We start from the raw sequence: 20,053 nt of genomic DNA, 5'->3' as shown, positions 1-20,053 counted from the left end.
GTTGCAGATGTCAAAGGTTGTATCTCCATAAGGAGTGCTAACCCTCATATGAAATCCTTAGCAGTATCCCTGTAACATCTATGCACACAATTGCCATAAAGAGTGCATAGGTTAGGATTGCATTTGCTGTATGCAAGTCTACCCTCCTGTCAGTCTCCAGTCAGTACTGCACCAGAATAGATAGCGAGCACTGGCATAACAGTTGCAATGGTACAATCAGTCCTGCCATCACAATTCTGTTGTGTAGACTGCCTCACCAACCCGATGTAAACTTCTTGGAACTGGCCACCATGAGGCACCAAGGTTTGCATCATCATACAGGGATAGCCTTTTATATACAGGTAAGGACAGCGAGGCTTTTGTTACAGCCATGTGGGTCTATGTGCTAAATTAACTACAGAAGCGAGAGCTACCCCCAAAGACATTTGAAAGTGTTTTTTAAAATAAGTACAGAAAAGAACATGTTAAACACTTATGACATTTCAATTTTTAAATATTTTCAACTTTGTCTGAATTACACTCCCAAATTTGTTACTGAGAAATTAAGTAATACACCTTCAGATGGGTCCAATACAGTTTTTCAGCATATAGCTTTTCCTGTGTTGAATGAAAGAACATTTTCTGAATTGAAAAGTATAATTTGGCAGAAATTTGGACCAAACTGCTTTCAGTTTTGTTTTTAATTTAACTGGTAAATATTACATGTACCGGTAGGTTGAATATGAGTAATGATTTTCATAAAATAACCAACTTTCAAGGCAAGGGAGCACTGTAACCTTAATTATAATTAATACAAGAAACTGCCCACCCCAATTTTAATTAATATTTTAGCATTTTTTTTTATTTTGAAATCCACAGCCCCTGTTCTGCAAATGTGCATGTAACTAATTTTACTCCTGTTGAGTAGTTCCACTGATAAGTGCACAAGGGTTGCAGGATTTGGGTCTTTAACCACAATCTTGCAAAAATATATCATATGCAAGTGAGTAAATGTTTGCACTATTGAGTTTCCTAAGTAAAAGAATGGTAAATTGCAAAATGGCACATACCTATTCAAAGATCATAAACCAGTTGATTGAGAAAGATAGCAACAAGAACACTGTCAACAAAACAAGTCACATCGCTGCTAGATGTTAACAACGGCTATGGGAATACTGTAACTATTAGCCAAGATGGTCAGGGATGCAACCACATGCCCCAAGTGTCCCTAAACTCTGACTGCCAGAAGCTGCGACTGGAAAACTGGGGATGGATCCTGTTCTGTTCACTCCCTGAGTTATCTGGCACCAGCCACTGTCAGAAGAAGACAAGATACTGGGCTGGATACACAGGGGCCTGCACAGGCATTTAAATTTGACTGCTTTTGGAGAGGTATGTTAAATACATGATGTTATGAGGAAGTACAGTACACCCTCCCTGGGGGGAGGGATAGCTCGGTGGTTTGAGCATTGGCCTGCTAAACCCAGGGTTGTGAGTTCAATCCTTGAGGGGGCCACTTGGGGATCTAGGGCAAAATCAGTACTTGGTCCTGCTAGTGAAGGCAGGGGGCTGGACTCGATGACCTTTCAAGGTCCCTTCCAGTTCTAGGAGATGGGATATCTCCATTAATTTAATTTAATATTTAATTTAATATAATAAAGTCCTGGGGATACAAGCCATTTAGCCATTATAGCCAGGGATTCATTATAGCAAAAGAGGGCAGGCGGGCGGGGAGGGAACAGTTCCCTTGGCCACAGGGGGAGCTCAGCTCCCCTGGCTGCAGGGGAGAGTGGGCCGGAAGAGCTCACTCTCTCTCTCCCCTGTGGCCCTGAGGCAAGAGGAGCTTGTGTGCCCCTGCCTGTCCCCCCTTGTACACACATCCCTGGTTGGCTGGACCCTTGCTCTGACCTGACCCAGTAGATTCTTAAGCTGTGGTCCAGATCCATGATAGATCAATGGTAATTAATCAAATGCCTCATATTTTCTTGATTTCCATTTCAGTTGACGTAAGGCTTCATTGCATGATGTCACGGCATGCGATGTTTGCAAAAGAGTGAGGTGGGATTTGATAGCAGCCTTCAACTACCTGAAGGGGGGCGCCAAAGAGGATGGAGCTCAGCTGTTCTCAGGGGTGGCAGATGATAGAATAAGAAGCAATGGTCTCAAATTGCAGTGGGGGAGGTCTAGGTTGGATATTAGGAAAAACTATTTCAGAAGGAGGGTGGTGAAGCACTGGAATGGGTTCCCTAGGGAGCTGGTGGAATCTCCATCCTTAGAGGTTTTTAAGGCCCGGCTTGACAAAGCCCTGGCTGGGATGATTTAGTTGGTGTTGGTCCTGCTTTGAGCAGGGGGTTGGACTAGATGACCTCCTGAGGTGCCTTCCAACCCTAATCTTCTATGATTCTGTGTGCACGAAATGTGACCCCACCCTGATTTCTTCATTTCACTCATTACCGCCAGTCTGCATGTTTGCTTTTCCAACCTGGTGCCCAGCTCAAGTGCATAATCAACAACACGTGCCCCCAAAGCAGAAAAAGCCTGCACGCACCCCACACACCTATGCCGCTGATCGCTGCACGGCTTATTTAGCGTGCAGGGCGGAAGCCGCCGGATCGCTCGCGTGGCTGCTGCTGCCGCCCCCATTGCCCAATACTGCCCGAGGTTTCTTCCCTTGCCGCAGGGCCGCGCTCCGTCTGGCGCAGCCGAACGGTGTCTGGCGGCTCCCGCTTGTCCCGCGGCGCGGGGGCTGGGCAGAGCCAGGGGCGCTGCGAGGGACGGCGGCTGGCGCTAGGAGGACCCGGGAGCGGCTCGTCTCACTGCGCCCAGGGCCACCTCGCAAGCGGTAAGTGCCCCCCCCGGCAGGGCAGGGCGGGGGCTAGCGCGAGCCCTGCCACGGAATAACCGCGCTGGGGAGGCCGAGTCCCGCGGGAGTGGGGCTGTCTCCCACACGTGCGTGGGCAATCGGGGGGTGGGCTCCTATGTCCAGCCCCAGAGGAGTGGGGACGGGACGGTGCTTCTGTGGCCAAGTCTCCCAAGCTGGGTCGCGGCCAGGACACGACTATTTATCAGGGAAGCTGTTTCTGCTCTGCGGGGTCTGATACCAACATGCACCCGCCTCCAATCCCCATTAATAGGCTTATTGCAGCTACATGGTGGTGCTAAACGGGCGGGTTTGAAACAGCCGAGAGATCGCCTTGCGGCGTCTGTCCTTTCTATTCCCACTTGATTCACTGCATTTCCTTAGAGTCGCCTCCCCGAACAGTGCATCTGGCTGAATTTCATGTGTTGCACATGAATAAAGCTGCACTTCATTTTAAAAGCTAATCAAACAATGTTTGACTTATTCTGCCTTTCAGAAACCAGGATTCTGCATTTCTATGTTGCCACTCATCTCAAAGAGTCCCAAAGCATCTAACAGCACAAACCATAGGGTGGGATTATTTCTTGCACCACTGAAATGCAGCAAGCTCTGGGGTGCAGCATAGCTGCTATTCATATTTTTAAAAACTAGTCCTCACCATGTTCTAGCTTAACTGAAATCTACATTGACATCCCTCTCCTCTTACCTTTCCTTCCCCCTCCCCTTACAATTTCCCTTTAAACTTGAATCACCCATAGAGCGTCTCTTTGTTCTAAATAAATAAATTTCTGCAATCTGGACTCTGTTGTGGGTGTGAGGGGAAGCTCATGCTGCCTCCATGTGAGAGACTTGAGTTACCATTGATGAGGTTTCCTGCAAATTGTACTTTTGTAAGTGGAATGGGTGGGGTTTGCTCCCTCTCTCCCACACTATTAGCAGTGGGTTTCTTCCAAATTTACAGATTGGGCAGGAGCAGAGGTTTAGGGTGAGATCCATGAAGGGATACCGGCATTGCAACACTGAGCACCTTGGTGCCTAGACAATCACAGGGACAATGCTGCAATCCATAAAGACTGAGGCACCCTTAGGCTTCCTATGCAATGAAAGGGGAGAGAAATAGGCACCAGAGAATGGTGAGCTGCGAAGCCAGCATGCTAGCTGCCTAATCTAACCAAAGGGAGACCCCTGGTAAGAGGGGGTGGTGGGAAGTGCCAACCCTCAGTCAGAGATAGGTGCCCAAGTCCATGGAGGCACCTTGTACCTTGACTAGTGATCCACAAACTGGGCAAGAGGGCATTTGGCTGCCTAAGTTACATGAAAGAAAACAGGAGGACCACCTCCATTATAACCTTTTGCCTAGTGGATAGGGTGCTCATCAGGCTGGGGGATCCCTGCTTCAAGTTCCACATCCTCATGAGGCAAAGGGGATGAGCCAACTCTCAGGTCAGTGCTCTAACCACAAGGTTATGGGATATTCTGATTTGGGGGGGAGGGTCTCTTAATCTCTGCTGTTGACGTGGCGGCACTTGAATTAAACAATGGAATATGTAAATATTAATTGGGCCAGAGAGAGAGTATGTAAAGCACTCTATAACCTGGTGGATAGGATGCTTCCCTGAGCAAAGGCAGATCCTGTTCAAATCCTTTTTCCCCATCAGGCAGAGGTGGGGACTTGAATGGGGATTTCCTACATCTTGGATGACTACCTTATGCACTAAACTGAAGATTATAAAGGAGGTTGTCTTCCTAACCTCTTCCCTCCTGCCATGCCACAGCTATTTTATGTGAATTTGTCTGAGGAGGCCAATCTGGTAGGTGTGCTCAGAGGCCACCTACTGGACAGTCCTCTGCCCATGACTAGGGCAGCTGAATGTCTACCTTGGATTGTGAATAGCTCTGGGGCACGGGCAGGAGACAGGTATCCAGATTAGGGTGACCAGATGTCTCGATTTTATAGGGACAGTCCTGATTTTTGGGTTTTTTTTCCTTATATAAGCACCTATTACCCCCCACCCCCGTCCCGATTTTTCAGGCTTGCTGTCTGGTCACCCTAATCCAGATGCCTATTATGAGGCAGCATTGTGTGTATGTGCTCAGGCAGGAGGTGGGCATCCTGGTGCTGCAGTGCACATGCCTAGAGGAAAAACTTAAGTGTTGAGAGTTTGTGCCGACAGTGTTAGGCGGTAGCCGAGCAGGAGGTTTGTGAATCACACTGGTGCCTAAAAATGAGACTTATGCACCTAGGTACCTTTGTAAATTCCACCCTTTGAGCATGCGCACACCATGGAGGAGGAGTTAACTGCTAGTCAAACCCAAATTAAGTTCCAGATGGATAGCTATTCAGCAATTTTCATGGACTTGAGGAGAAGGCAGGCACACTATGGAACGTGGCTGTTTCCCTTCTTCCTTCTGCTCTGAGCTGTAACGTTCCTACCAGATGGAGGGGTTTGGGAAGTGTCTGTGAGGAAGGGATTGAAAGCAGCAGGACTGCTACTCCTCTCCCCTCTCCCGAGTTTGATCCCTAATGAGCCATATTTTCTACTCTCTGCATCAGAGTGGCAGGTAGCACATTTAAAAGGAAAGCTATGCAGCTTCTCCATTTTAAAATCATGGCGAAAATGGCAATTATTTCAGTAAACAGACAATTGGAAGTGGTCTAAAGATTTCATAACTCTATGTAAAACTATGCTAGCTGGTGGAGGGTGGGTAATATTCATGGCTTTTCATGGGAGTCAAGGTACAGGAGTAATGATACAAGGTCTGTATATCTCCCATAAAGATAGTAGTAAGTCCTGGAATCAATTTCTCAGAATTGGAAATGTCCTATCCAAAAAAAAAAAAAAAAAAAAAATCCTTGTCTGGAAAAGTAATGCTTCAGAGTGTGTTCAGTTACCTAGTATTTACTTTAAATACAACATAATTTACTAAGGCAGTTGACTTGTATTCTACTTGCTAAGTCATTTCCCAATAAATTGACGTCTTATTACTTAAATGATAAATAAAATCTGTTTGTAATATAAAGCTTTATAAATATGTTTAATGTTGGCTTTGAAGATTGGCTAATATAATTAGATGTAGTAATATTGTCCTTTATTTATACTGTTTTGTTTTCCTTCTGTTTCATAACAGACTGGTAGTGAAACTGTAATAGGACATGGCAACCAGCTTACAGCTTTATAAGAAGAGTACATTTCCTCCTCTTCTGAATATTTATCAGCCGCCACATTGCAGGAATGAGGTAATCATTTTCAAAGATGTCAAAGTTGTGAGTGAAATACTTCTTTAAAACGTGAGAAGTATTTGCATTCTGGGAGAATGTCTTTATTTACTTAAAACATGCAGAAGATATGCAGTAACAGAGACCTAAGTGTTTTAGCACAAGCTCAGCTGATGAAATCCTCTTTTCTATTGTGACTTGTATTGCCATTTCTTGTGTAGTTAATGTTAAGGACCATATTTCTCCCCTCCTCCTCCCCAAAGTTCAGGTCAGATGAAAATTACAAAACAAACAAACAAGGAAGGAGTAGGCTTCTGACTGCCTGCTTCTCTGACTAGCTGCTTGCCATCAAATGCAGACTATTGTTTGGGTCTGTGCGGCACAGGGAGTTAATTTTCAGCACCAGAGCCTTATCTAGTAAGTTCAAATTCTGAAGATCTCACAAGAGAGCAAGTTTAGTTGTCTCAGCAGGTCTTTTACTGGACATTCTTCCTCCTCAAAATTAATTGGGCATGACTTAGCCCTGGTCTACACTAAGTCGGGGAACAATCTAAGTTACGCAACTTCAGCTACGTGAATAATGTAGCTGAAGTCGACGTACTTAGATCGACTTACTGTGGTGTCTTCAGAGTGACACGGTGAGTCAACTGCTGCTGCTCCCCCATCGACTCCGCCTGCGCCTCTCGCTGCAGTGCAGTGCTTCCGTATTGTGATGCCAACTTTTCCAAACCTAGCACTAAAAATTTCCCAAATAGTTTTTTTTACAATGCTTCTGTATCCTGGGAAATTTCCCAAAACCTGGGAATTTGTCAGTAAAATGTTTCAACTTGAGAAATTGGGAATTTTCATTCAAAACATTTTACTCACAAATTCCCAGATTTTGGGAAACTTCCCAGGATATAGAAGCACTGCTGCGGTGGAGTACAGAAGTCGACGGGAGAGCACTTGGGGGCCGATTTATTGCATCTGGACTAGACGCGATAAATGGATTCCTGCTGGATCAATGGCGGGTAGTGAAGACATACCCTTAGGCCTTGGCTACACTTGCAGATGTACGGCGCTGTGAGTTAAACCTGACTTTGTGCAGCTGAGTAGCGAAAGCGCTGCAGTCTGTCCACACTGACAACTGCCCAGCACACTGTCGTGGCCACATTTGTGGCAAGTGCAGCGCTATTGGGAGCGGTGCATTATGGGTAGCTATCCCACAGAGCACCTCTTCCCATTCTGGCGCCGTGGGTTGTGGGAAGGGGGCATGGGTGCAGGGTATTCTGGGTCCTGTCCCAACGCCCTGTGATGCATCGCTTTGCGTCCCAGAAATCCCTTTGTTTCTGTCCACCTTTGGCGCCATCTTTCAACGGTTTCTGTGCAGCGCGATCTGTCTGCGGGAAATGGAACCCGAACTGCTGAGGCATATGCTGACTTATCTCGCCAGCACGTCACATTTGGCTGTCGAACTATTCCTTAAGATCCAAAGTGACAGTGAAAGTGAGGAGTCTGATGATGCTATCGAGCCGCGTAACGCGTACGAAACGAAATTGCTTGTAGCATTCACGGACATGCTCAGCACCATGGAATGCTGCTTTTGGGCTCGGGAAATAAGCACCGAGTGGTGGGATCACATAGTCATGGAAGTCTGGGATGACAAGCAGTGGCTGCAGAACTTTCGGATGAGAAAAGCCACTTTCCTGGGACTGTGTGAGGAGCTTGCCCCCACCCTGCGGCGCAAGGACACGAGATTGAGAGCTGCCCTGCCAGTGGAGAAGCGGGTGGCTATTGCAATCTGGAAGTTGGCAACTCCAACAGCTACTGGTCAGTCGCAAACCAGTTTGGAGTGGGAAAATCGACCGTTGGAATCGTGTTGATGCAAGTTTGCAAGGCCATTAATCGCATCCTACTCAGAAGAACCGTGACTCAGGGTAACGTGCAGGAAATAGTGGATGGCTTTGCACAAATGGGGTCCCCTAACTGTGGAGAGGTGATAGATGGGACGCACATTCCTGTTCTGGCACCGCCCCACCTAGGATCCGAGTACGTTAATCGGAAGGGGTATTTCTCTATGGTTCTCCAGGCGCTTGTGGATCACCGTGGGCGTTTCATTGACATTAACACAGGCTGGCCTGGAAAGGTGCATGGCGCACGCATCTTTCAGAACACTTGGCTGTTCAGGAAGATGCAGGCCAGGACTTTTTTCCCAGAGCAGAAGATCATGGTAGGGGAAGTTGAAATGCCCATTGTGATCCTTGGAGACCCTGCTTACCCGTTAATGCCGTGACTCATGAAACCCTACACAGGGAGCCTTGACAGCAGCAAGGAACGGTTCAACTACAGGCTGAGCGGGTGCCTTTGGCCGTTTAAAGGGCCGCTGGCGATCTCTGTATGGGAAGCTGGACTTGGCCGAAAACAGCATCCCCGCGGTTATATCCGTATGCTGTGCCCTCCATAATATTTGTGAAGGGAAGGGTGAAAGCTTCACTCAGGCATGGACCGCCGAGGTTCAACACCTGGAGGCTGAATTTGCACAGCCAGAGAGCAGGGCTATTACAGGGGCCCAACATGGGGCTGCAAGGATTAGGGATGCCTTGAGGGAGCAATTTGAGGCTGAAAACCAGCAGTGATATCTGGTGCCGTGCACGCGAGTGAAGTGCAGTAGTTCCAATCTTTAGGAATCAGTGTCTGCTAAGCAGACAAGCAGACTTGCAGTGACTGTTTATTTCCTGGGCTAAGGAGTCTTTTACTTTATGCAATAATAAAGAATGTTTTCAAAGCCAAAGAATCCATTTATTGAAAAGAAACAAGGGGGTGGAGTGGGGAATGGTACAATCACATATTCGCGTATGTCCTGTCTGGTGTGCTGTGCAGTGAGTGCTGCACTTCAGGATAGCTATACTGCATGGTGATGGGGGTTGAGTGCAGAGGGTAAGGGTCGTGGTTTTCAGGGCTGGGTGGTGAAGATACTGGTGTTGGAGGCAGTGGGTGGCATGAAGAACACAGAAGTTGGGGAAAGTGGGTTGGAGGTGACAGTGGGGCACAACGGAAAGCGTTTTGGGACAAGGGCTGTGGGGGGGGGTGGCGTTTGCAGTTTTCGGTACTGCTCCTCTTTCTGCATGGCTACGAGCTCCTGGATAGCGTCTGCTTGGTGCTCCAGGATGCTTATGAGCCGACCCGTGCTTTGCTGCCGGTGCTCTGTGCTTTGCCGCCCGTGCGCTGCGTTTTCCTGGCTGATCCTGCTTTCTCTCTCCCTCCAGTTCTGTGGTTTCTCATTCTCTTTAATAGATTGCCGCATCACTTCTTGCAGCATGTCTTCTTTGCTTTTTCGCGGTCTCTTCCTGAGTCTTTGCAGTCTCTGAGCAGGCGATAAGAGGGACGGCTGAGGTCTCAAGGTTGATGCTGCTGTATAGGCAAAATGCAACATTTAAGAGGCAGCATTGTTTATACTAGACAGAGTAATGATTTCCCCCGCACTTAAGGAGTAGAAAACACCCAGGGTCCACACAATTGCATAATTTTCTTGTCCGAAACAGCATGCACATCCCACAGGAGCCTCAAAATGGTGAGTAAGGGGGACTGATTGTTTCAGAACTGCACTGTCCTCTGGGTTTCTGTGCCTTGGGGAGAGCCAACAGCTTCAGGGGGCAGCTACACTGTCCCAACATTTTCCACAGGAGTTCGTCCTGGACAATATCTTGCTGCTGAGTGTGACCTGGGAAGCAAGGGAGGGTCTTCTACTGCAATGCGGCTTCCGCCCTGGCCCATATGCAGCTTGCCTGTGTGCAGCAATGGTCCCCCAGCCCCTCGTGGCACAGTGGCGTGGACACGTTAGCCTGGTTGGGACAAGGACCACGGTGGCTCTCCCGATAAACCTGCGCAAGCGCATTGCACACGTTCTGGATGAGACATTCAAGGAGATTACCGCAATGTGATAAACCACATCAATGCACTATTCCGCATCTAGGCATGCATGCCTAACCCTCCTCTCCCAAAGAGCCGGCACCGAAAAAATTCCTTCCCGAAAAAAAACAAAAACAAAAACGCTTACCAGGAACCTGCTCTTCTGTTTGTCCTCCACCAAGTACCGGCTGCTGTGACTGGCTACCTTCCTCCTGGCTCGAGAAGAGCTCCTGTCTGCATGGCTCCAGGGATTCCGGGGTGTCTCCAGCCGGCCCACCACCATCACTCCTGTTTTCCTCCCCCCCCCCCCCAGCTCTGAAGTGTCCATGGTGGTGCTCGGAGTGGAGGTGGGGTTAACCCCAAGTATCGCATCCAGCTCTTTGTAGAATCGGCAGGTTGCGGGGGGAGCACCCGAGCGGCCATTTGCATCACGGGCTTTGTGGTAGGCACTCCGCAGCTCCTTCACTTTAATCCTGCACTGCAGGGTGTCCCGGTCATAGCCCCTTTCCATCATGTCCTTTGATACCTTCCTGAAGGTATTGTAATTCCTACGGCAGGAGCGCAGCTGGAACTGTACAGCTTCCTCCCCCCAAACACTGATGAGGTCCAGCACTCGCCATTGCTCCATGCTGGGGCTTGCTTGGCGCATGGAGGCATGGTCACCTGGAAAGATTCGCTGATAGCACGCCACGCCGGGCTGAGCAAACAGGAAGGGGATTTTTAAAATTCCCAGGGAATGTAAAGGATGGGTCACCTGGTCCGTTACCTGAGGCCGGGGCAGTAGAGTTTGAACTGATGACCAGAGTGGTGTGACAGACCCAGACCAGTGGGGTACAGGAGTCTGGTAGAGGGCAAATATACTGGTCACTGGATGAATAGTTTTCTGTTCCCTGATTGACCAGAGCAGGGGCTGCACTAGAGTAATCAGGAACCTGCTAGAACCAGTTAAGGCAGGCAGGCTAATTAGGACACCTGGAGCCAATTAAGAAGAAGCAGCTAGAATCCATTAAGGCAGGCTAATCAGGGCACCTGGGTTTTTAAAAGGAGCTCACTTCAGTTTGTGGTGTGAGTGAGAGGAGCTGAGAGTGAGAGGCACAAGGAGCTGAGAGTGAGAGGGTGTGCTGCTGGAGGACTGAGGAGCACAAGTGTTATCAGACACCAGGAGGAAGGTCCTGTGGTGAGAATAAGGAAGGTGTTTGGAGGAGGCCATGGGGAAGTAGCCCAGGGAGTTGTAACAGCTGCATGACAGCTACAGGAAGCACTTTAGACAGTTGCAGTCCACAGGGCCCTGGGCTGGAACCCGGAGTAGAGGGCGGGCCCGGGTTCCCCCCCAAACCTCCCAATTGACCTGGACTGTGGGTTCTTCCAGCGGGGAAGGCCTCTGGGCTGTTCCCCCAACCCACATGGTGAATCTCTGAGGCAAGAAAATCTGCCAATAAGCGCAGGACCTACCAAGATAGAGGAGGAACTTTGTCACAGTGGCTAGAACAGGCATTGTGGGATACTGCCGAATAATTCTGGAGGCCGTTCACAGTCAGTTGGGTGGCCACACTGACGCTGCAGCGGCAGCGCAATACTCGCTATTCCTCTCGGAGAGGTGGAGTACCTGCAGCGGTGTACCCAGGGAGATACAGCTCTGTAAGTGCCCTGCCAGTGTGGACGGGGGAGTGAGTTACAGCGCTGGGGGCGGCTTTACAGCGCTGCAACTCGCAAGTGTAGCCAAGGCCACAGTCTCTTCTCAGAAGAGGTCCAGAACTTTAATACAAGGGGGTATTAAAATAAAATTGACACTATAGCATTCAATATTTGGCCAATACAAATCTTCAGGACTGTTTATATAAATGAAGTTATTCCACTTTGAACTGAAATATTTTACTTGTACACATTCACATCAGAGTCCTATGTGTGAGAAGGGTATGCCTGCTGTCTTTATGCTGAAAAGTACTATGTTTTATAAAAAAAAAAATTGGCTTGTTGGATGTGTTCTGTAGTATAATACTCCAGACACTATTGGCAAGTGATTCACCGAGATTAGAAATGGGGGGAAAAATATATTAAGCCATGCAGTCCAAGCCCCTGACTGCTGGATTTTCCCCTAAAATACATACAATGGGCATCAGTAAAAACTCAACATTCAGTGACCACAGTATTTTCCTGAAATTAAAACTGGATATACTACCAAGTGGCAAATGTTGCACTTTTTTTTTTTTAAAGATGCCCACAGTATCCCTTGGATTGACTTTTTTCCCCTTTCTGACATGCCTAGAAAAGGTTGGCTCTGCAGAATGTTGGTTCACATCTCCATGGGTGACATGATTATGATGGTGGTACTGAATATTTGCCAGTTTTACCTAAGATGGTGTAGTGCATTATATACTTGTACAGTATTTCCCTGTGGTTAGTATATGGAATACCTTGAATACTGTGGAGTACTGGAATTAGCGAATGGCAGATCTTAATTATCTAAGGCAACATACAAATTTTTAACTATTGCCACTGTATGAACTAGAATTTATTATGCTAGTTTACTCATATTTTGCATCCTAAGAAAATATTTTTTCTTTTCTGCTGTTAGGACATCAGTGTTACGCCTACCCTGCAATCAGAGGTGTGATTACAGCTCATGTAGACATGTAGCATGTAGACCATGCTAGCTATAATGCAGCTGGTATGGCTAAAAATATCTATGAATGCGGACTGTACAAGCCTGCCTGGACGGGTATGTGCTTACTTTGCTAGCCTATGCCGGGGTCCATGCCGGATATACAAGGCACTCTTTTTCCTGTGACTGAGTGAGCTACTGTTGCCAGCCCTGGACCTAGAATGAAGGACTATGTCAGGGACCCACAGCTGAACCTGGATGCATCTCATTGCCCTCCGATGGTTCAGCAAATGAACCTGGCCCCCTGATTGGCCGAAGACTCCAGCAGGCACATTCTTAAACCCTGGAGCAGGAGTGGTTTTTGGCTGCTCAGTAGCATTCCACATTCTGTAGCAGGACTGTTTCTGGTCCTGCTTCCTGCTCTCATCATCTTCCTTGCCCCTATCCCTGGCTCCTGTTCCTGGTTTCCTCCCTCTGGCTCTTGCCCTGCTCTGGCTTATACTCTGACTCTGATCCTTGGCTCCTGATTCCTGGCTCTCGGCTCCGGCTTGTTCGCTGGGCTTGGTAACTCAGCTCCTGATTGGGGCTCTGGTCACTAGGCCTGGTCACCTGCTCCAAAATTAGGTCAGTCTCCTGCCCTGACCATTAGGCAAGACTGCACACGGCCTGGCCCTTAACATGAAGGAAGAAAAAGTCTTTCCTGGAACACAACAGAAAAACCATCTCATTTGAATAACTGTCCAGGAATCAGAAATGCACTACTGGACACTATTGTGTGAATATCCACCCAGAAACCATAGAACAATAATATAGCAGTTACCAAAATACAAATAGAGTGAAATTCAGTGCCCTAAAAAATCCGAATAGAAACTGTACAAGGAAACTGCTAAAGAGAGAAACAAAGACATGATTGTTCAAGGCTTTGGAAGCCACACTGGGGAAGAAAAATGCTTTATAAAGCATTATTGCTTCATCAAGTTGCAGAATGTAATGCCCCAAACCAGTTCAGTTTTCCTAAATAAATAACTGATAAACTATTTCCATGAGTTAAATGTTTTCCTTGTAATATTACTTTGCACTTCTATAGAGCTTTTCATAAGAGGATCTGAAAATGTTTTACACCTTTCACTGAATTAAGCCTCACAAACTTCCCTGTGAGTGAGGGAAGTAGTATCCTCATTTTAGCGCTAAGAAAAATTATGTTAATCTGAGTGACTCACTCAAGGTCACACAGTATGTCCATGGCAGAGACAAAAAGAGAACCCAATTCTCTTGACTCCCTGTCCCCTGCTCTGACCCTAAATAACCCTGCATTCCCCCACCTAGGAATCACCAATCAAAAAGAGAAATATTATGGGTAGAAGTATGAAAGACCTAGTAACTCTACCAGTAACTAATTAATTTAGCAATTAAACAGAACAGTCTGCAAGATTTTGCTATAAATCTGTCTGCTGTCTTGCATCCAGTTGAGTTGAATATACTTTTTCCTTGTCCTGGGTTCCCCACCTAAGAGTTTAATCTACGTTCAGCTTTTTTGCCCTGAATTATTTTGAGTTTGTGTTTAATGGGAACAGAATGGCTATTGTTAGTAATAATGCATCTACCTACTTTCACCATTTTTTGTGCCTAGCTATCAAAAATGTACCAAAAACTAATGTTTAAGTTGTTGCCAAGAAAGCTGTGGGTATGCAGGTGTGTGAATGTTTCTTTGCTCCCACCCTTGCCTTCCATAGTTAAGCAAAGGGTTTCAGTTTTGGTCTTTCTTCATTTGAAGAAGTGTAGCTACACTAAATCTCTTCTGAAGGGGGAAGAGAATATGGTTTGCCAGTTCCTGATTTAAGGCTTCTGGAATTTGTCACACACAACCATCAGTTTATCTACTACAGTTAATAGGAACATTTAGAAAATAAGCCCTTGTCTTGAGACTCAGAAAAGTTCAGTCCCCTTTATAGTTGGTCACCCTCAAAATAAGAAAAAGGAGTATTCTGTAAGTACAAAGAGAGATGAAAGCATCCGCTTGTTGGTGTACTTCACATGTAATATTGCCATAGTAACAAAGTGGTAAATACAGCTATTCATCACAGAATGCTGAGCTAAAACAGACACTATGCTTATTTACTGTAATAAAAGTAAAATGTAGAATGTTAAGGTCTCCATGATGAGGTAAGGAAAAACAGGTCTCCCTTATATGGCCCATTCTATAAGTCAGGAGTTAAGTGACTCTGTACATTATGTGAGGGTAATTAGGGCATTCAGCAAACATTTGTAGAGCTATCAATCACAGCATTATATCTTCCACATGAAAGCCATGCTGAGCTGCGAAGTGCAGTCACAGATAATGTATTCTGACATTTAATTTATCTGAGTATATCAAGTGTCTCCCTTCAACGCATTCTTCTGCTTATTTTGTTTCTATAAGGTCACTGTCTGTTGTGTAAATATTTGTACTACAGTAATGCCCAGAGGTCCCAATCAGGATCAATTGTGTAACGTCTATGTGCATTATAGATGGAGCTGCTAGTGCTGCCAATTAATTACGGTTGCCCAATGCTTTCCATTATGAGACTCTTATGTTCAATTGCTTGAAACCTTGCAGAATTTTAACCATTTCAGCTGAAGTTTTTCATGTGAGGTGTCAGTCACAAGCTAAATATTTTTGGAAAGTTTCAGCAAAAATGGTTCAGCCATTTCAAGAATGAGGTTAGAGAAAAATGTTTTGCCCATGTTAAACCAAAAAAACACAAACAAAAAAACCCACCTCATACCCATTTTGTTGAGAAGCTTTAGCACCTCCATATTTGGAGCCAGGGTCGGCTCCAGGCACCAACTTGTCAAGCAGGTGCTTGGGGCCGCTGCTCGGGGGGGGGGGGGGGGGGGCGGCACGTCCAGGTATTCGGTGGCAATTCGGCAGATGGTCCCTCACTCCGCCTCGGAGCGAAGGACCTCCCGCCGAATTGCCGCTGCAGATCGTGATCGCGGCTTTTTTTTTTTTTTTTTTTTTTGGCTGCTTGGGGCGGCCAAAACTTTGGAGCCGGCCCTGTTTGGAGCAGGAACTTGACATTTGGCGGGAGGGTTGACTTTGTGTCAGGGGTTTGGCTTTGCTGTTCTTGTGGAAAAACTGCCTGTAGTTGATCAAATTATAAGCCTTAGAAACACCTCATTTCACATATGCTGAAGAGTCTCTTGTAAGATTTTGACAGCTAAATTCCCTGAAGATTCCATCTGCGTGGAACATGCTCCAGCCTGGGGCTGCAGGGGATGAGTAGGACTTTCCCTGCAGGGAATCTGTCACTCCTGTTCTCTCTGCGCTCCCCCAGCTGGTAACCAGGCAGTGAGGAGGAGGAGGAGGCTGCTTGACTGGACTAGAGTACAGAAGGAACAAGAGTCAGACTTGGGGAGGTGGCAATGGAGGGAGTGGGTGGAGGTGTCAGGGAAGGCAGGAGACTGGAGTGAGGAGCCTGACGGGAGTGAGGAAGAGCTAGGATGGGGAAAGGAACAAGCTGGAGGGGAGAAGGGAGTCAGGCTTGCAGGGGAACAGAGGTAGATGGGTTTCTAACCATTCGAGTATCCACCCCTCAGAACCTGGAATAGACCCCAGCTTTCCTGAATCTCACTATTCCCCTGTCAACAAATATTGGTGAACCCCACTGGCAAAGTGTGTGCCATCCCCCTCTAGTGGCTTGGTCCTTAGAGGATAACCGCCTACAACTGCTACCAGTTATGCTAGTATCTACAATGGAAGAGGTCTTTGTAGTGGATCTAAAGGTTTGAACCCTGCTGATGACCCATGTGGGTGTTAATATGATCTCACATGATAGAATATGTTTATTCAATTTGCTTTATTTAAAAAAACCTAGGAAAGTGTGTGTATGTATGTATGTATGTATACACACACACACACACACACACACTTTGCAAAGTCAAGCACTCATAAACTAGGAACTGCCAGAATTCAGGTTTCTTGTACAACCTTAATCAGCCTCCTTGCACATACGCTTAGTGTTAATATTTAAATACATTGACACACTAATTTTCTGTTGGGATGCCTGCCTCATTCAGTGCACAGGTTGACGAGCACTGGGGATGAATCAGGGTTTTGTAGTGAAGGAGGCTCTTGGGTCCTGCCATGAATATTTTTACCACAGCTCCCTCCCCTAGTGATAGGAAATTCTTTCAACAATGTTTGCATGCAGTTTGCTGACTAGTGTGCTCAGTTCCCTCTAAGCTGCGCGGCTGTGCAGCAGGCTATCAAGGGCCATGCAAGCGGGGAGAGGCGCCTCTGCCCTGGCCCTGTGCTACGGCGGGGAGAGAGCTGGGGGGAGTCCTCTTTCCCCACCACAGCCCTAGGGCAGCCTGCACCCCAAACCCCTCACCCTGGCCCCACCCCAGAGATCTCACCTCCTGCATCCCAATCCTCTGCCCCAACCCTGAGCCCCCTCCAACACCCCAAACCCCTTGGCCCCACCCCAGAGCCCACACCCCCAGCTGGAGCCCTAACCCCCTGCACCTTTGCCCCAGCCCTAAGCCCCCTCCCACACTCCGAACCCCTTGGCCCCACCCTCGCCACACATCAGTTCCATATTGATGCACATAACAAAATTCATTCCGCACATGGGTGTAAAAAAATTAGAGGGAACATTGCTGGTGTGTATTGAGAATAGGTTTTTGAAACTATTAAGCTACTTGTTAGCATATCACTGGATACACCATATGCAGAATTATTGTGGTATTATTGTACTGGACTTTTGCTTTGGTAAAGGGCTGCTTATGAACTGAGTTTTTGCTTGGCAGAGGGCGTTCCTTATATCTTATCTGCTATAGAATTTTGAGGTTGGAATAAATAAGGATCATGTGACCCATTCTCTTTTCATTACATTGAAAAATTGCCCAAGGGACATTCCTGTTTGTCGGTAAGCGTTAAATAATTCTTTTGTAAAACTGTGTTGTATATGACTTGCAGGGCCAGATTTTCAAAAACAGCCTCTAAATTTTTACCTGCAAATGTGTTTGTGCAAAACACTATAGGTATGTGTGAAAGAAGGATTTATACAGGCACCCCCATAAAAACACCTAACAAATTAGCTTATGAATTTTTTTTTTTCATTCAGAAATGATTGCTGTATAAACTTTAGAGGCTGGATTGAGGCAAAACTGCAATAAGGTGTTATTTAAGAGCAAGGCACATTGGGAACCCTCTCTAGGGTAAGAGTTACTAGAGGGTGGGAGAGCAGTCGGAATTAGACTTTGGGAAAGGAAAGACCTGTAGTCACTGCAATAAGGAGTATAGCAAGGGAATCTAGCTTATACCTGCTTTTTTTTTCTGTTCCTCTTTGATGCTAGTAAACTGAGATTTGGCCTTCTATCCATTTAGTTCTTGGGTGCTGAGATCCAGATGATGCATTACACAATCTGTCTTGAACCTTCCTGTTTGTTACGGTGGCACAATATAGTGCAGTAAAGCTGAAATGTGTTCTTCTACAGTACTGTTTACTTTGATACCTTGTTTAAACTCCATTCATAAGGCAGGCAATACATAACCTAAAACAAACATTAACAAAAATGTTGTAACCGTGACATTGGGCAATGTTGGTTCATATAGACTCAATGTAGTATCACATCATGTACGCCGTGGAGATAGTTCAACAGATAAATAATCAGTTAAAGGAAAGAGCTACATTAACACACCAAGTGAGTGACACTCCTATCTAGTTTAACAGTGCATTTCCATTGATTTCATAGAATTGCAGGCCTGAATTTGGTTTAGGCATATTAATGTAGCTTTTGTTCCTTTAACTGGATTATTCATCTGTTTAAATTTCTCTGTTTATCATGGCATTTATGCTGTGATACTGCACTTTGTATGAATGAATTTTACACAATGCTGTCATTGCATCATTTATGCTAGTTCCTTTCCTTCCTCTACAAATTGTTTCCTCACCTGCCTGCTTGGAATTGAAACCCACTCAGCTGGCATAGCACAGTGTTTGGAGTCTGTGATAGCACAAAGATCACTACATGCAGAATAATAGGCATTGCAGCTGAGCAGGCCAAACAAATGACTTTAAAGGGGTCCCAAACATTGCTTTGTTAAGTTCACTCCTGGTTATTTAATTATCTGTAGCCCTGAGACTTTTGCAGTAATAGGTCACCGTTTCTTTCTTTCCCCTAAGCCCTCTTGTTCTTGGGCCAGAACTCCAGAATTAGATTTCCTTGTTAGGAGATAAATGAGTAGCCAAAGACTCATGATAGTCACTCCTCATTCAGATTTAGGGATATCGTTCCTATTACAATATTATTTACTTTATTATCCGTGCCCAGGATTGTCAGCCACCTTCCAATACAGACAAAAGACAGGAGCTTACATGAAGCTTATAAATTAATTTCAGACATGACGCAACTGGGGACGTGGGGGGTTTACAGGACAACCGAGCAGGAGAGAGGGAAAGATAGGGCTAACGTTAAAAGATTATACATATGCTCAGTGAATCAAGTGTATACCATGATGGAGCAAAGACTTTGTTCTAAAATATAATAAAAACAGGAAGTTGGGCACCTAACTGGCCAGTTTCATGTAGGTATGGTGGAAGAGGAAGGAGATGATGTGGCTTTGGGGACCAGCTCAGAAGGGCATTTTGGTTTGGGGAGAGGGTGGTAAAAAGCACAGAGACAGTTATGAGATGAGTGGCCAAACAGGGTTCTAGGCTGACTTCCTTGGTGGAGCAAAGTGCCTGTAGTTGCATTGAGAAGGTATGGGAAATCAACAGTAAAGCTTACAATTCCCAGGGCTTATCTACACTACTGGCTGGATTGATGGGCAGCGATCAATCCAGCGGGGGTCGATTTTTATCATGTCTAGTATAGATCGACCGCCGATCACTCTAGCGTTGACTCCGGTACTCCACCTCAACGGGACGCGCAAGATGAATCGATGGGAGACGCTGCAATGAAGATACCATGGTAAGTAGATCTAAGTACGTCGACTTCAGCTACGTGAATAACATAGCTGAAGTTGCGTAACTTAGGTCAATTTCTCCCCCCCCCCCCCCCCCCCCATAGTGTAGACCAGCCCTAAGCAAAGTAATCTTACATGCTTGGAGAGGAATCAAGAGCATGTGTTTGGACCGTCACTCAATCTCTATTCAGACATGAGCCATGTGTCACTCAAGGCTACCCCAGCATGGGAATAGATATGTCTGCATCTGTAATGTAAAGGATGTTTATTCCACTGATTTACTTCTGATAAGGACCTCTGAGCCTTTGAGACAGTGTGCTAATGATTGTCTCAGTTCTTGATTCAGGCATCTGAGTTGTAGCCCATCCAAGGCATTGCGAGGTGTCTTCTGTGACAGTTTTGAGTTTAGCTGTTCTGTCAGATTTACTTCTCCCGCTCAAATAGAACTGGCTGCATAGCAATGGCAGTGTTTTATCCCTCCATCACATTTTTTGCTATAGTTACAGTTGATGCATCTTGCTCGAAGCAAAGTTTGTGCTCAGTCCAGGCTCTCTC

General features: G+C 46.3%; 1 protein-coding gene across 23 annotated transcripts in view; it reads left to right on the top strand.

Moving 5' to 3' along the window:
- Positions 1 to 2,465: 2,465 nt before the first annotated feature.
- Positions 2,466 to 20,053, top strand: part of LOC101945432 (uncharacterized) — a 102,790-nt gene continuing 85,202 nt past the window's right edge. For 2 of the 23 annotated variants that reach the window (XM_065590430.1, XM_065590424.1), the window contains exons 1-3: positions 2,486 to 2,821; positions 5,969 to 6,077; positions 19,408 to 19,503. In XM_065590430.1, coding sequence (XP_065446502.1) covers positions 19,501 to 19,503 — 3 coding nt within the window. In that variant the 5' untranslated portion in view covers positions 2,486 to 2,821; positions 5,969 to 6,077; positions 19,408 to 19,500. Of the gene's footprint in view, positions 2,822 to 5,968; positions 6,078 to 19,329; positions 19,504 to 20,053 lie in introns of those variants that run through there. The other 21 variants (XM_065590429.1, XM_065590423.1, XM_065590425.1 and 18 more) reach the window with 18 other exon arrangements.

This window comes from Chrysemys picta, chromosome 3 (assembly GCF_011386835.1).
Source record: "Chrysemys picta bellii isolate R12L10 chromosome 3, ASM1138683v2, whole genome shotgun sequence".
Lineage (NCBI taxonomy): Eukaryota > Metazoa > Chordata > Testudines > Emydidae > Chrysemys > Chrysemys picta.
This window is presented reverse-complemented; position numbering and strand designations above follow the sequence as displayed.